This window comes from Bubalus kerabau, chromosome 8 (genome assembly GCF_029407905.1).
Source record: "Bubalus kerabau isolate K-KA32 ecotype Philippines breed swamp buffalo chromosome 8, PCC_UOA_SB_1v2, whole genome shotgun sequence".
NCBI classification, from domain to species: domain Eukaryota; kingdom Metazoa; phylum Chordata; class Mammalia; order Artiodactyla; family Bovidae; genus Bubalus; species Bubalus kerabau.
Window position 1 is genome coordinate 70,289,100 of NC_073631.1, and position 17,689 is coordinate 70,306,788.

The 17,689-nt window shown below is 41.2% G+C and overlaps 1 protein-coding gene and 1 long non-coding RNA gene across 2 annotated transcripts in view; one reads left to right on the top strand and one right to left on the bottom strand.

Annotated features, from left to right (window-relative positions):
* Positions 1 to 410: 410 nt before the first annotated feature.
* On the bottom strand, positions 411 to 5,585 carry LOC129659278 (uncharacterized). The gene is made up of 3 exons (XR_008717926.1): positions 5,186 to 5,585; positions 1,910 to 2,067; positions 411 to 727 (listed from the first exon to the last, which is right to left on the bottom strand). It is a non-coding gene; the product is annotated as an uncharacterized LOC129659278 (long non-coding RNA).
* CPVL (carboxypeptidase vitellogenic like) overlaps positions 5,039 to 17,689 on the top strand; it is a 128,128-nt gene continuing 115,477 nt past the window's right edge. Inside the window, exon 1 of the mRNA XM_055590504.1 lies at positions 5,039 to 5,377. Coding sequence (XP_055446479.1) covers positions 5,142 to 5,377 — 236 coding nt within the window. The 5' untranslated portion in view covers positions 5,039 to 5,141. The remainder of the gene's footprint in view (positions 5,378 to 17,689) is intronic.

A 17,689-nucleotide genomic window follows, 5' to 3' on the forward strand; every position in this document is an offset into this window, starting at 1 on the left:
TTCCCTCTGGATTGTGCTAAAAGATACTGAATTGTGTCTTCTCCCCCAGTGTCTTCCACTGTATCTGGATGCATAGAAAAGCATTTCCCTCATGGTGGTACAGTAGCTAAAACTCCATGCTCCCAATGCACAGGGCCCAGGTTCAATCCCTGATCAGGGAACTATATCCCACATGCTGAAACTAAGAGTTTGCATGATGCAGCTAAGACCAAACATCCCAAGTGCTGCAACCAAGACCTGGCAGAGCCAAATAAATATGTATTACAAAAAAGAAGAAAAGTCAATCAGAGAAGAAGCCTTAACCAATCTTTCTACAAAGCCACTCTTTTGCCCATCTTTGAGAACTCTTGATACAAGGAATGGGTTAAAAATATTATTTCTAGCAGTTTGATCCTCCTCTGCATGTCATATATTTTGATTTTTTCAGCTGTTAAGTTGATTACATGTATGGTCATTTGGAAAGAAATGTAAAGAAATACTCTTTAAAGTACTAGAAATATTTGACCAGCTATGCCAAAATAAGCCAGTCAGTGAATAGTATAGAAAAGGAATACATTTGTCCTTAAAGAAAGAAACACACCAATTCTCTCCCATTTAATTGCTGATTATACCTGTGCAGTCTGGATGCAAGCACAGCCTACAGATGATCTCCTCCATTGAAATGTGGTTTCCAAACAGAATTTGCTCATGGGTTCTCTAAATGGGTCATTTCGGAAGCCGCAGATCTCTGCAGAATGGATGTTAATAAAGACAGGGAAATTATTATTTCATGAAAATGTATAGATTCATCCTTTTTGCCCATGCCATGGTGAGCCATCCCCAAATCCTCTCAAAGTACCTAAGTATCTTTCCAAGTTGTACCCTCCTTTCCACAGGGACTGTAGTGTGTTGACTAATGCCCCCCACCTTAAAATTCATATCCACCCAGAATCTCAGAATGTAACCTTATTTGGAAATAGGGTCTCTGTAGATGGAACGGGCTTCCCTCGTGGCTGAGTAAAAAATCCACCTGCCAATGCAGGAGACTCAGGTTCAATCCCTGGGCTGGGAAAATCCCCTGGAGGAGGAAACGGCAACCCATTGCAGTATTCTTGCCCGGAAAACCCCATGGGCAGAGGAGCCTGGTGGGCTACAGTCCATGGGGTCACAAAAGAGTTGGACACGCCTTAGCAATTAAGCACAGTAGACGGAACAAGTTAAGACAATGTCATATTGGATTACAGTGGGTCCTAAATCCCATGACTTGTGTCTGCATAGAAAGAAGAGAAGACATGAGACACACAGAGAAAAAGCCACGCAAATGTGGAGCAGAGACTGGAGTGATGCAGTTCCAGGGAAGAAATTCGAGGGACTTCTGGGAGCTGGAGAAGGCAAGGAAGGATCCTCCCCCAGATCTTCAGGAGAAAGCTGACCTCCCAACGTCTTGATTTTAGACCTCTCCAGAAATGTGAGAGAATAAATTTCTGTTGTTTTAAAGCACCCAGTTTGTGGTCATTTATTACAGAAGTTCCCCTCATCTTTTGCAGGGGATTATTTTTAGTGAATTAATAGCAAGGAAAAATTGGAAGCAAACCAAATGACCAAATGTTGGAAAATGGTTGATTAAATCATAGTATGCTCATATAATTGAACATTATGTAGCCATTAATATATTTTTGAATTAATAGTGTGTGAAAATAATTGGGTTATAATATGCTAACTGCTACAGAAGAACACGTATCTCCGTATGATTTCAATTTTGTTTTAAACATATGTTTGTACAGATAAAAATTAGACAAAAATATATCATTTGGTTATCTCTAGGGAGTCACAATGGGATTTTTATCTGATCTTTTAATATAGCCTCATAGTTGTATAAGGATCATGTATTACAATTATGATTAAAAAAAAAATAAGTGATACAGCTTACTTGAAAAATTCAGAAGACTTCCAATTCAGTGGCTTTCAATCTATTTTGACCACATCTTCTAGTAAAAAATATAATTTGCATTATGACTACAATAGGCTGAATAATGCCACTCCTTCCAAAGATGTTTGAATCCTAACTTCCAGAACCTGTGAATGTCACTGTTGGAAAAAGAAAAAAATAAATTCATTCTAGGTTCTTCTGATTGGTAAGAATTAACCTGACATAAGACAGATTAATAGGAGAAAGTCAAATTTAATTATGTACAGACAGAGGTCCCGTAAGAAAAATGAGGTGAATAGACGAGTTAGGTAATTTAAGAGTTACATGCCGTCAGAGAGAAGGAGAAGGGAGTAGGAATTTGGGATCTCAAAACAAGGAAAGGAAATTCACAAGGAGAAGAAAACAAATGTTTTGTAAACAAATGTTTGCTATGCAAATGTTTGGTCTTAAGGCCCTACTCAGTTTCTATACCACCCCTAACCTGTATTCTTTGTAGATATCTCTGGTGATGGTGCTCTTTCTGGACCAGGTCCCTGATCTAAATTCTTTTAGGCAGGTTAAGGAAGAGTTTTTTTTTTTAAAAGACCTCCCGAGTCTTCTGCTTCTTAAAGACAATCAACCTAAAATAATCCTCTTGCCAAAGAAACACAGTTTAGGGTGGCAAATCTGGCTTCCTTACAGTTTTGCCTTTGAAACTTCCTCAAGAAGTTTCACAGTCCAAAAGTTCACTTGGTAGACTGTTCTATCTCGCTGAACCAGTTTCTTAGTTCTGACAATAGGTCACTTCAGTTAAACCCACTTCAGGAGATGCTGATTTAGGTGGGCTCCCCAGACTTACAATGCAAGCAATCAGGTATTTAACAAGAGGCACCTCTATGTAAACAGCTCTTCCTGAATCACCAAATGGAGGTGCAGATCATCAAGGAGTTTGAATCTGGTCTTTCAGGTCACGACAAAGTCATATTTGTCAAGGTAGGAAGGTTGAATCTATTTTATTTAATAGTTTGTTAAAGGTGGTCTGATCTTGGTCTTAAACAAATAACTTTTTTCCCACCAATGAAATTTTTCTCCAGAAAAAGATAAGTGTGTAGAATTTAGTTCCTTACATAGTGTTAGTTCAATTCAGTCGTTCAGTTGTGTCTGACTCTTTGAGACCCAATGGACTGCAGCATGCCAGGCCTCCCTGTCCATCACCAACTCCTGGAGTTTACACAAACTCATGTCCATTGAGTCAGTGATGCCATCCAACCATCTCATCCTCTGTCATCCCCTTCTCCTCCCACCCTCAATCTTTCCCAGCATCAGGGTCTTTTCCAATGAGTCAGTTCTTCACATCAGGTGGCCAAAGTATTGGAGTTTCAGCTTCAACATCAGTCCTTTCAATGAACACTCAGGACTGATCTCCTTTAGGATGGACTGGTTGGATTTCCTTGCAGTCCAAGGGACTCTCAAGAGTCTTCTCCAACACCACAGTTCGAAAGCATAAGATGGCACATAGTGATGGCCTCAGTACATACTCTGGTACATTACATTTAGTGCCCACCACAACCCAATAAAATACGTACTTATGAGAAAACCGAGACTCAGTGACATTAAGAAATTTGTTCCAGATCCGAAAGTTAATGCTACAGTTACCCTTAGCTGCATAACAAATTCCCCCAAACTGAAGTGACTTAAAATAACAGTGAATTTTTTCCCAATTGGTGGGCTGGCTGGGCTGTTTCACTGCTGATGCATGCAGCTGCATTCTTGCTGAGGGTGGGCTGAGCTGGAAGGTCCCAGTGGCTTCTCTCACCAAGCTCCCAGTTGGTGCTTTTGTCCCTGAAATGCCTCCGTTCTCCTGCACCTGACCTCTCACTCTACAGGGGCCATACCAGCTTCTGGTCACGGTGGTCCCAAGGAGGCTGTCTCAGAGTAGAAACTGCAAGGCCTTTTGATCCTAGGAAGGAACCAGCACTTGCCCACATTCTAATGGTCAAAACAGGTGCCAAAACCAGTTCTGATTCAAGGGGAGGGAAGAGATATTTCACCTCTTGATGGGAGGAATGGCTAAGTCACCTTGCAAAGGAGCATGGTGACCTTGTTTTGGCCATCTTTAAAAACAATGGATCAGAGTTCGTAGCTCTAGAGCAGAGCGAGGATTCAAAGTCAGGTGGCTTGGCTAAGATGCTTTCATAATTGCCATTTCTGAACCATGGGACATGTGGGGGACATGGGAATGATGACACTTCTGTATTTTTTCTTATCTCCGTGCTCCTGCAATCTCCTTATCTTTTTAGTCTTAAGAAAATAAAATTCAACTGAGTAGATTTAAAGATCTAATTGGCTTTACTAAAGGATTCATGAACTGGGCAGCATCCCATCTAACAAAAAGAAAGGAGTCTCAAAAAGCTGCAGAAAAGCAAAGGTTCTTAAAGGCACAGAAAGGGAGGGACAGGAAGTCATAAATGAAAAAATGAATTATTTCAGGCAAGGTTGCCTACTTTGGGGGGACAAAAGAGTCTACCAGGTGAATTATTTCACTGGGGCTGACCAGGGAATTCCAGACTGATTAGTTGAGAGTATGTTAAAAGGGAGGGAAGGTTGGACTTGCAACTAGGTTAGGTATTAAGTCTTGGTTTGGTGACACGAGCTTAGCACAAGTGACAACATGGTGGGTCTGTTGTTTCTTTTTCTTAAACAAGCCTCTGTCTTTCCCCCAGCGTCCGGCTCAATGGCCTGAACCTAATGGTTGTTAAAACTACCTACTCAGGTAGGCCCCTTAAAAGGGATGGCCCTGAATGGGCTACTTAACCTCTCCAAGTCTCTGTTTCTTGAGTGCAAAGTGGGGACAGTTATAACACAGGGTACATCCAGTTGCTCTAATACTCCGATGCAGTACTGCAGAGAATGCACTTGACACAGAGCTGGTTCTCAGTGCGCTCCCAACATTAGTGCTACTACCGTGTGGAATAACTATCTAGGAATGTATGTTGGGCATTTCAACAGGGGGAGTAAAATACCACTCTGCTTCCAGATGCAAACAACAAAATGCAAGCACCAGCTTGGGGAAATTATTTCAAAATACTGTGGAAATTCTAAGATAGCAGCTTCGAAAAGGTGGGAGAGAAAATCAAAACGCACAAAGGACAAAAAAATCAAATGGAGCTGCACCGCACGGTCAATCTTCCTCGGTTCATTGTTAATATCTCACGCTGAGATTGTTGGCTTCTTTCAGGATGGAAAAACGCTGATGGGGCGCGGCCAGGTCGCGAGGAGAAATGGGTGGGGACGTACCTCTGGCTCCTTAGGTCTAGGTCACGTGGGTCTCCTCCTCCTGAGAGGGGTACTCAAAAACTCGCGGTCTACAGGACACTCGGGACTGCTAGGGGCGAGGGAGAAGGCCGCCTTACTTCTTCCAGACTCGGGAACCCTGAGAGATCGGTTCTCCGTGCACTCCGAAGCCGGGAGGAGCACGGTCTGCCCTGAGTAAGTGCGCGGCTCTGCGGGGGTCGCTAGCCCCGGGACTCACAGGCTCCGGGAGGGCGGTCTCATCAGCCTTTGGCACCGAAAACGAAGAAAGCTCGGTGGGGTAAGATGGGGTCGGGAGATCTTGGCTGGCTCGTAGTTTCCAAGTTGGATAATTCTGCTTTGCGTGCGCTCAGCGGGGAACACGCTCCCCGAAGGCTCCTGATATTAATGCAATTTGAAGACACCGCCCCTGGGCTTCTTCCAAGCCATGCGCGCTTCAGGGAAGCTCCAAGCTGTGGGGTCCTCAGTCATTCTCAGTAAGAGGGGTGGGAGGGACACGCCCTCCTCCTTCAGCAAGTCTCTTTGGGATGTTATGATTTCATGGATCTTATGGAAGAAAGTGGAAAATGCCTTCGATTAGTGCGTGTCCCACAAAAGGAGACTTGGCTTGAGCGAAGGAAGGAAGGCACACGAAAAGGCTATTTTTCCTGGAATATAGAACTAGGAGGAAACCAAGGCCATGGGGCAGGTGGAAAGAGCTCCCTGCCAAGTGCATATGGTCCTTGCAGGGGAATTCATAGGAGCCAGGGGGACATGTAAGATGTGTGTGAAATGGAAGCATCCAGTACCTTTTAGATCTCCTTGATGTCCTGGGGGAAAAAAAAAAAGTACTTTGGCATATGTATGGATTTGAATCCTAGCATTGCCTTTGGCTAAGTGGTGACCTTGAGCAAATTATTTATGCTTACTGAGCTTCTGTCTCTCCATTTGAAAGATACTTGTCCTTTCCCCTTAAATGTGCAATGAAAACTTTTTCTTTTTTGTTGTTGTGGGATGAGTAAGAACAGAGATTTAAGGAGAAAAAAATCCAATGGGACTTTGATTAACTTGAAAAAATACTTTTAAGAAAGTTGTTCAAAATAGGGATTGGAACACTTTTGGGAAAGGAACCGCACTGGCTTTGTTAGCATATGAGTAAGTCTGAAAAGTTGTCAAAACCCTTTAGCTGATTAGGCTTTCTATATTTGTACTCCAGGCTAATCTAAGTCCAGTGGAAACCCTTTATAATGTAATGCAAGTGTTCTTAGCAAGAAGCAGTCTTATTCTTCTTTTACAGGAGTTGGTTCTTTGGGATGGGCATAAGTGGCTCCACAATATATGTGAATCCCATTTATAAACTAATTTACAGTGGAGTTCTACTAGGCTTAATTTATAGCCTGAGAAATAAGGGAGCTTTGACTGACAGGCAGTTCAAATGACTTAGAAGAGTGTTAAGGGAAATCCCCTGGGTTTATCAGTTCACTCCCCTTGGGGGGGTGGGGAACAAGATGCAAACACCATGACAGTATTTGGTTAATGACTTTTTGTTTTGGAAAATGTTTGATTTGTTGGAGGGGAAAATTGTGTTGAATATTACCCTGTTGTGCGTGGAATTAAGACAGCAAGAGAGGAAGAACTTAGTTACTGCCCCAGATAACATCAGACACCCCTATATCTTTCTCCTAATATCCAAGTTGAATAGGTACTGACCCATTCTTAATAGGAAGTATAGTTCATTTTAAAGAGCAAACATGTTTATTTAACATTCCTAGGGGTTTAATGATGTGGGATTTTCAGGGACTGAACTAAGAACATTTTAAAAGAACTGAAGTAGAGAAGTGTGTGAAAGTGTTGTGTCTGACTCTTTGCGACCCTATGGACTGTGGTCCCCCAGGCTCCTCTGTCCATAGAATTCTCCAAGCAAGAATACAGTTATGCATAATTAGAAAGATGCCTCTAGAAGAACAAATTGTTAATATCTATATTGATTTGGGAGAGGGGTAAGCTGTAAGAGGGCTAAGAACTATACTTTATTGGTCAAAATCAGTAATAAGGTTTGAATTTTCATGCTATGCAGTTGCAAGTTCAAAGATATAAGCAATAGACTGAGTTCACAGGAAAGTGATCAGATGCTTTCTACATAAAACCTATGCTGCTGGGTATAACTGAACCAAAACCAGAGTATTGAGATTCCTCTCTCTTGGAAATATTGCAGGTACTGCCTTGAATGAAACCACATGCTCTACTTTTACTGCTTTAATCTAGAATCTGAGAGCAAGATGGGGGTGGGAGGAATAACTCACTATGTCCTTAGATGCATTAACCTGAAAAAGCAAATTCTTAGCATCACATCTTTCTGGTATCCTTAGGTCTTATCTTCTGACTTTTTCTCTGTGTTCTGATTCTAGTTAGTAGCAGTCTTTAAATTGCTAGTCTTGTTTACTGGCCAAAATAATTATTTAGGCATCCCAGGGCTAGCTCTTCCTCCTTTCCCTCTTGGAACTCCATATTTTGTTACTCATCTGTCAGAAAGACCCTTTGGCATATCTTCTTGTACCTGTATGGTTATCTGGAGAGGAGAACCCAGCTCCCAAGAGATTCATTCCTTCATCTTACATGGGCTAATATTTTTCCCAATCTCTGATTATGAAAGTTTTCAAACATTCAGAAAGGTTGAGAGAATTTTACAGTGTATTGTATACTCCCACCTAGATTCTATTGTCTTTCAACTGATATTGATTTAATGTCTCCTATTTGCCTAGAGCTATGCTTACCTGTAAAGACATAGAAGGCAAAGTAAAGCTGGGAACAAATAAGGGCTTGATTTGGCAGGAACATACAGTTTATGAAGGGGTCATATCACTTTGGCCTGCAAAGTTATGCCAGAATCACATTGTGGGAGACATTGAATTTCATGGCAGGAAGTTTATACTTTATTCTGGTTGCATTTAGGGACCAATGAAGGCATTTGAAGAAAGAAATGTCTTGCGCTTTAGAAAGCTCCCTTAAGCATCAGTGTTAGGCTGAATTGGTGTGGAGAGGACCTGAAGTCTTACAGACAAGTTAGGAGGCTTGACATAAGTCCTCAGGGCAAGTGAAAGTTGACTTTACACCAAATGTGAAAAAGAGGAAGAAAGACAGGACTTTGCCTGTGACTTGACATTTGGACTTGGTTTTAGAGCCTTGGATGTCATTGCTGCTGCTGCTAAGTCACTTCAGTCGTGTCCGACTCTGTGCGACCCCATAGACAGCAGCCCACCAGGCTCCACCGTCCCTGGGATTCTCCAGGCAAGAACACTGGAGTGGGTTGCCATTTCCTTCCCCAATGCATAAAAGTAAAAAGTGAAAGTGAAGTCACTCAGTCGTGTCCGACCTTCAGCGACCCCATGGACTGCAACCTTCCAGGCTCCTCCATCCATGGGATTTTCTAGGCAAGAGTACTGGAATGGGGGGTGTCATTAAGAATCGGGAAGTCAGAGGAGGGGGGAGTTCAAGAGGGATGTTAATGTTTTGTCATAAGACTCCATGGGTTTGAGGGACCAATTGAGTACCCATGTGGAGGATCCCCTGCTGAGAGTGGGGAGCCCAGTAGCAAGGTTAGGACAAAACAAAATTCTGGACTAGCAGTTAGTGATCCAGGGGATGGTTGAATGAGAGTGTACAGATGGAGGAAAAAAGGACAAGACCTTGAAGAAAATCTGACTATATATGAATTCTTAGAACAGAAAAACATAGAGATGTTCAATGATCAGTTTGTATTCAATATTTTAATGATGATTTTATCTACAGTGTTGTTGTAGCCGCTGTTCTCCTTGACAGCTTACAACAGTCAATCTAAAGAACATACCTATATAAGTAGAGTGATGTCTTTCCTATTCCCACTGCAGGAGGCACGGTGTGGAGAAAGGCTGTGAAAAGAGGGTGGAGAATGAAGTGACAGAAGATAGGGAAGAGAGAAAGTGAAATACTTTTTTATCTAAGACTTTTAGAGTATACAGTGCTTTATCCATGTAAGCCATTTCTGAATACCAGGCATCTAGGTAATCTAATGAATTTGTCTGTCTTTTCACAAAGCAGCTCCTACTTAATCTGGGAACCATATCAGCCTGTCATGATGGTGGTCATACTTTCCAGACGAAACCTCAGGTGGGACACGTATTCTGAATGCCTGGTCACCAAGCCTTTATCCAAATGTTTAGCAACCAAAACTTCCCTCTCCCTTTTTATATTAGTACTTTTGTATGTGCTCTATGTGATGAATAAATAAATGCTCAGCTCTGTAAACCCATCTTATTATAATTTACCACTGACTAAGCAAGGGAACAAGAAGGCAATGGCATCCCACTCCAGAACTCTTGCCTGGAAAATCCCATGGATGGAGGAGCCTGGTAGGCTGCAGTCCATGGGGTCGCTAAGAGTCGGGCACGACTGAGCGACTTCACTTTCACTTTTCACTTTCCTGCATTGGAGAAGGAAATGGCAACCCACTCCAGTGTTCTTGCCTGGAGAATCCCAGGGACTGCGGAGCCTGGTGGGTTGCCGTCTATGGGGTCGCACAGAGCCGGACACGACTGAAGCGACTTAGCAGCAGCAAGCAAGGGAAATTAGGTTTAATTAGCATCTATTCCGTGGTTAGGGACTGTCTTCCGTCTCTGCAGTATTGCGTATGGATTTATGTATGGACGTGTCATTGTCATCATAACAGCGAGTGGTAGGGTAGGTCCACTCAGTACGCAGGTGTTTTGTCTAATGGTACAGAGTTTTGCAGAGCCACATTTGAAGTTGTGTCTAAATTCTTTGTGTTCCACCCATTGAACTGTATCACCTTCCCAAATGCTGACTGACTGTGTGCCAGGCATTATATCACGTGTTTGAACATGTGAGTTCCTTCCTATCACCCCTCTGGTTTAGTAGATAATTCAGAGGAAAGCTCAAATCAAAATTGGTTATTTTTAGTGGGGTATCTGCCCTCTGGCACTGTCTTATTTTCACTTAACTTTTTTTTTTAAATGTATTTCATTGAAATATAGTTGATTTACATTGTTGTGCAGATTTCTGCTGTACAGCAGAGTGATCCAGTTATATATATATACACACTTTTTTCCATTATGGTTTATCTTAGGATATTGAATATAGTTCCCTGTGCTCTACAGTAGGACCTTGTTTATGCATCCTGTATGTAATAGTTTCCCACACTCTGAATCCATCCCAGCCCCACCCCACTTCTCTATTGGCGACTACCAGTCTGTTCTCGCTGTCTGTGTCACCCAACTTCTTTAACTCTGCAGGAAGAGTCAAACCTTCTCAGAAATCACACCTGCTAAGATTGAGTTTAACAATCACTTTACTAATTCTTCTGAAGATCACACCTTCAGTCCTCTATGCTATGCTGAGTTGCTTTGGTCCTGTCTGGCTCTTTGCAACCCTATGGACTGTAGGCTCCCAGGCTCCTCTGCCCATGGGATTCTCCAGGCAAGAATACTGGAGTGGTTTGCCATACCCTACTCCAGAGTATCTTCCCAACCCGGGGCTCAAACCCATGTCTCGTATGTCTCCTGCATTGGCAGGCAGATTCTTTACTACTAGCACCACCTGGGAAGTGCTAAGAGAGAAAAACTCTTTTTTATTTGTTTACTTGCTTGTTTCACTCCATCAGTGTTCTGGTTTTCCCATTGTCCCACTTGCTTACATACCTAAAGTCATGTTCCCCTTTTTCCTTACTTTCCTTCCATCCCAAGGCTTTGGAGAGAGAGTGGGATAGGATACAGGGCTTACAGCAGAATTTATATTGACTCTGCAATTTATTGTAATTGACTCTGATGTGTCCATCTGTTCTCTTTATCCTTTGTTCTTGAAACTGGAAGTAGCCAGTGGCACAGTGAGCAATAGGATTGGCATTGGGAGTGAGGTAATCAGCCAGTGAGGAGTTGAGTAAGCCTTGTGTTTATTAGTAGTGGCGTGCTGCTGCTGCTGCTAAGTCGAGTCAGTTGTGTCCGACTCTGTGCAACCCCATAGACAGCAGCCCACCAGGCTTCCCCGTCCCTGGGATTCTCCAGGCAAGAACACTGGAGTGGGTTGCCATTTCCTTCTCCAATGCATGAAAGTGAAAAGTGAAAGTGAAGTCGCTCAGTCGTGTCCGACTCTAGCGACCCCATGGACTACAGCCCACCAGGCTCCTCCGTCCATGGGATTTTCCAGGCAAAAGTACTGGAGTGGGGTGCCATTGCCTTCTCCGAGTAGTGGCGTAGAGGATGATGTTTCTTGTCCCTTATTGCAGAATTCGACCAGTCTTCCTGCAGATACTGGGTTTTGTGCATGCCTGCCTTCATTTCCTGAAGGTAAGTTCTATGCCTTTTTAATCTTTGACACCCCCACAAGTTTTAGCAAAGTATTTTATGCTTTAGTTTATGCCCAGAAAAATCCCTAATGCATTGAGTTCTGTTAAACAGGAGAAAACTCTTTGTATGGAGAAAGAGTGTGAAGAGGCCTCCCCGTTTGCAGGATCCAGGAATGTGATCGTTGCAGGGAAAGCCCTAACTGGGGTAAAGCGGGTAAGCTCCCAAGGTGGGCCACAAACACTGTAGAAAGTTAACCTTTGTATAATGAGATGTAAAATTAGAGATGAAGAGTCTGTGTAAATTGATTATTCACCTTTACTGTTCTAATGATGGTCAACACTATATCTAAAGTGTCTGTGGTTTGTCTGTGTGATGTTTAACTTTCACTTTAAACTACACAGAATAAATTAAAATGAAAAAAAAAATGAACCCATCTGGAGCCTTGTAGAGTTTATATTTGACACACGGGGAAGGCAGTAATAGTTAGTTCTGAAAATGAAATATTTTCTGCCTAAGTTTCTTGATGAAGAATGTTATTGTTGTTGTTTAGTCCTAAGTCATGTCCTATTCTTTTGGCGACCCCATGTGCTGTAGCCCTCCAGGCTCCTCTGTCCTTGGGATTTCCCAGGCAAGAATACTGGAGTAGGTTGCCATTTCCTTCAAAGAATGTTATTAGCAATCAAGAAATCAACTGGAAATAATCTGTTTTGGTTTTTTTTTCTCCTCCTCTGAGTACTGGAATGTTTGTAGAATTAACTTGGCTTGGAGGAGAGTGAACCCCTTGTACTATTGCCCAGGCACTTTCAGAACTGCGAGACGAGAGCACTTGCTATGAAACCAAGATTCTTTCTGCAGTTCACTGTAACCCAACACCTAAATGTTAGTATCTAGAAAGTCTGAGACTTCTGTTTCTAAACTTACTGGAAGCCACTAATTTGGAATTTGGTGATAGGTTTTTAAAACATTCTATGCTCGGTAAATGTAAACGTCTTGTAGCATAGACCAGAAAATAGCCTTTCACCGTTTTCCAGCCTTGCAGACACTCAAATGTTAAGTTCACCCAACACAGACATGAAAGTTCTTCCATTGAGGTAGCCTGCAGGAATCATCACTGTGACTCAGAACCTGCAGCAGTTTTATCCCTATCCTTGGCTACTTTTTAGAATCCTAGAAATTCTAAGACAGGAGGGCATGTTGGGAATTATATAGTACATCTAATTCCCATAATTTGCAAATGAAGGAAGTGAAGTCTCGAGAGAGAAGTGAATTGATTTGCCCAAGGATGTACCTGTTGACAGAGTGGTTTTGGTATCAGGGTAATGCTAGCCTCATAGAATGAGTTTGGAAATATTCTCTCCTCTTCACCTGATGCAAAGCGCTGACTCATTTGAAAAGACCCTGATGCTGGGAAAGATTGAGGGCAGGAGGAGAAGGGGACGACAGAGGATGAGATGGTTGGATGGAATCACTGACTCGATGGACATGGGTTTGGGTGGACTCTGGGAGTTGGTGATGGACAGGGAGGCCTGGCGTGCTGTGGTTCATGGGGTCACAAAGTATCAGACACGACTGAGCGACTGAACTGAACTGAACTTTAACTTTTTGGAATAGTTTGAGAAGGATAGGTATAAAGTCTTCTATAAATGTTTGTTATAATTCTCCTGTGAAGTCATCTGTCCTGGACCTTTGTTTATGGGGGGGGCTTTTGATTACTGGTCAATGTCATTACTAGTAATTGGTCTGTCCAGATTTTCTCTTTCTTCCTGACTCAGTCTTGGAAGATTGTATGTTTCTAGGAATCAATCCATTTCTTCTAGATTGACCAATATGTTGGTATATAATTATCTATAGTGTTCTCTTATGATTATTTGTATTTCTGTGATATTGACAGCAATGTCTTCCTCTCTCATTTTAAATGTTATTTATTTGGACCCCCCCCCCCTTTTTTTTTTGATGAGTCAGGCTAAAAGTGTCAATTTTATTTATCTTTTCAAAAATCCAGCTCCTAGTTTCAGTGATCTTTTCTAAGTCTCTATTTCATTTATTTCTGCCCTAATATTTGTTCTTCCTTTTTCTGATTTTGATGTTTGTCAGCATAATTCACCTACATAAGTTAAAAAATCCAAGTCTTATTAAAATTTTCATTAAAAAAATTTTAGTTCTCTGACCACTCCCCAACCTTCCCTTATCTCTGAGGTCTCCTTCTATACTCTTTTACCTGTTTCTTCTAGTCTTTAGGGACTTCCCTGGTGGCTCAGAGGTTAAAGCGTCTGCCTGGAATTCAGGAGACCCGGGTTCAATCCCCAGGTTGGGAAGATCCCCTGGAGAAGGAAATGGCAACCAACTCCAGTACTCTCGCCTGGAGAATCCCATGGAGGAGCCTGGTAGGCTATAGTGCATGGGGTTGAAAAGAGTTGGACACGACTGAGTGACTTCACTTCACTTTCTAGTCTTTAACTTCACATTTCTAAGTAATGTGCTTAGTCTGTTTCTTGATATATTGGTTTTAGACTTACACTTTTTATCAGTCTGAGGTATTTTCTATTAACTCCTACTAAGCCAAGTCAGAATTTAGCATTCTAACATACATTATACCCCAGCTTTCCTACCCTCTGCCCTGTTCAAAGTGTTACAGAATTTTTTGTCGTTGCCATAATCCATATCTTCTGTTTACTATACTGATTGTATAAGTATTGCTCACTACTGAGCTAAGTAGTGTATACTGATTACAATGCCTTTCTCATATGATTTGATATTCTTCATTGAGTTAATAATTGCCTCTTTTCAGATTGTTTAGCTTTCTATGCCACTATCAGAACTTCTTTTTGCTGAGAGAACATAATCATATCCTTAGATATCATTTTTGACAAAGCTCATGAAGTAATCAGTCATATATATACATTTATATACGTGTGTGTGTGTGTGAGAAAGTGTTAGTCATGCAGTCCTGTCCAACTCTTTGCTACTCCATGGTCTGGAGCCCACCAGATTCTCTCTCCATGGGATTCTCCAGGCAAGAATACTAGAGTAGGTTGCCATTTCCTTCTCCAGGGGATCTTCCCGACCCAGGGATGGAACCATATCAATGTCTATTGATTTTTATTTTTTTCTTAAGGATCTTCCCTGGGTTCTTCTGTGTCACTGCTTCAGTGCATTGGTTTTCTTCAGGCATAGCTGTCTTCTTGGGACCTCTCCTTTGTTAGTCCCCCTGTTGGTGGGATCCCATGTTTTCCCCCTTTGGGTTTCACTTTCTTGTGTTGGTAGAACACATATGTTGGTAGCTTTCTGAGAAGTGATATATGAGTCAATTTTTTGAGACTTTATGTGTACTTGAATATTTCTTTAATTTATAATCATTTTTGTTTGATAGCTTGGCTGAGTATACAATTCTAGTTTGAAAATAATTTTCCTCTAAGCATTTTAAAGGCATTTTTCTACAATGTCTTTTAGATGCCATTGCTGCCGTTTAGTCCAGTGCCATTTTTGTTCTTGATTCTTTTTATACACTATCTCTGTTTTTTCCTCTCTCTTTTTTCTCTCAAGTTTGCTGTAGTCTCTTTATTTTTGGAATTTGTTCTATGTCTTTTTGTTCCTTGATCCAAGAACCTGATGATTCCTTTAAATCTGGAAATCATGTCTATACCTCTGCTAAATGTTTTTGTATTATTTCTTTAATAATTTCATACCCTGAATTTTATCTGCCTTATTTTTCTAGAGCTTCCATTAGTCAGAGATTGGTCTTCCAGAACCAATTTCTTAATTTTCTTACTGTTTTTTCCTCCTGTTTTTTAAAGTCCTGTTTTCTCTTTTAGATGTATTTTCCGCAAGATTTCTTTGACTTTACTGTTCCACTCTTTTATCAAAATTTTAAAATTACTATGGCCTAGTTTTAATTTTTAGGACCACATTCTTGCTGTTTGTTCCTTCTTCATATAACATTCTATTGTTTAATGAATGCAATGTCTTTTCTTATCTCCTGAAAGATGTTTTTGGTTTTTGAAGAGCTATTCAGTTCTATGCATTACAGTTTTTTCCTGAGTTTTTTTCCTTCAGTTAGTTTCTTTCTTTCTTTCTTTTTCAAATTAGAGGCTTTCTTCCAATGTCCAGAGGCTCTTTGCAGTCTGGTTTATATTAAGTATGAGAAATTGAGTTCGTGGTTGGAAGCCCCATTGTGTTGAAGGGATTTTTCAGAAATTCCCTGAAATTGATTGGTGGGTCCAAGAATTTTCACTAGAGGACCTCACATGTCCATATGTATAGGTCCTTTTTCTAAGATGCTTCACTTATTCCAGAGAAGAATCCGTCAGTCTCCTGCACAGGGTGAGAGATGGAGACATGGAGAGCTTCAGAGACAGTTTTCTCAAAGCTGAGTGTTAAGGGACATGTTTGGGGTATGTCAGTAGGTAGACTTTCTCTTAGTTTTCAAGTGAGTGCCTCATTCCCAACTTTTTCTGTTTCATATTCCCAATACAAGAATTTCTCTAGTTTAATTTCCTAAAGAATAATTTTTCTATAGACTCAGTCTCTTCTTTCCCCTGATGGAGTGGGGAAGGGCATCTGAAGCTCTACCTGCTGTTATAGAGTTTCATCAATTCCTCTGTTTTCAGCCCCATGCCTCACTTTTATCCTCTTTGTATCTAGTACGATTTTTGAACCTTTCTGTGTTTGTAATGTGAATTAATTAGCTTGTTTCTCATTTGTATTCTGGTTTCATTATCTGCAAATGATTTGTTCACTTTTTAAAATTTTTATTCTATCTTGGAGCATAGTTGATTAACAATATTGAATCAGTTTCAGGAGTACAGCAGAGTGATTCGGTTATACATAAACGTGTCTATTCTCATTCGAATTCTTTTCCCATTTAGGATATTACAGGGAGCAGAGTTCCCTGTGCTATACAGTAGGTTCTTGTTGTTTATCTGTTTTAAGTTTAGCAATGTGTATGTGTGAGGGCTTCCCCAGTGGGTCAGTAGTAAAGAATCTGCGTGCATTGGAGAAGATACAGGAGACATGGGTTTGATCCCTGGGTCGGGAAGATCCCTTGGAGGAGGAAATGGCAACCCACTCCAGTATTCATGCCTGGAAAATGCCCTGGACAGAGGAGCCTGGTGGGCTACAGTCCATGGGGTCACAAAGAATTGGACATACTAAGCACACATGCATGCACACACACATGTTAGTACATGTGAGTCCCACACTCCATCTAACAACAAAATTTGATGTGCTGTATTTCCTTTTGTTTTTTCTATTTGGGCGGGCATGGGATTTATACCTTTAAAAGTATCTTTTTCACTTTAACAGGGTTTCATGAAGGAACAGAAACAAATGTGTTCAGTTCACTGTTTTAGCAGACAAATTAGGCTCCATTTTGACAAGCTGAGTTTAATATGCCCATGGGACATCAGGTGAAAGTGTTCAGCAGGCAGTTGAATAGATGAGCCCACAGCTTTTAAGAGGAACTATTATTTTGAGTGGTGTCAATAGAAAGTGCTACTCAAAGTGATGAGACCACCATGGAGAGAGTGTGTGGAGTGAGATAAGCTGTGGACCAAGAATAGATTCCTGACAAACCCAGTATTTAAAGGAAGACAGAAGAAGAGGGAACCATGAAGGAGAACATTCTAGAATTTACCAAAGGGGTAATGTCAATGTGTCAAAGAAGTCAATTGAGATAATGGCCAAAACTTTTTTTTTTTTTGCGAAGTGGGGAGCATGGAAATCACTAATGACTTTGGCAGGATGATGTGGACAAGTCCGAATGCAGCAAATAAGAGAATGAAAATTGTTTTGTTTTGTTTTCAGTAGTTGCTAAAGAAGCAGTAATAGAGGGTGTTTCCATGGCTCAAGAACCAGATGAACAAGTCTATGGGCTTTTTCTGTTGTCTCCACTTGGGATGCTATCACACTTGATATTTAATGAGATGATTCAGAACTGCATCCTTTTGTTATTGCTGAATAGTCTGGTTGTGACTTTGTTGCCCTTTTATTATCTGTGTGAAGATATTTTGGATGGTTTGATTTTAGAAATAATTTTTCACCATCCATTTTCATAACTTTCCAAGGCTGGTGTGGGTAAGCCAAACTGTAGGGTACTTCAAATTCTGGATATGTGAGTGAAGCTGATACTAGTAACCACTTCTTTTTTCAATCACATATATGATGAAATGTTTGC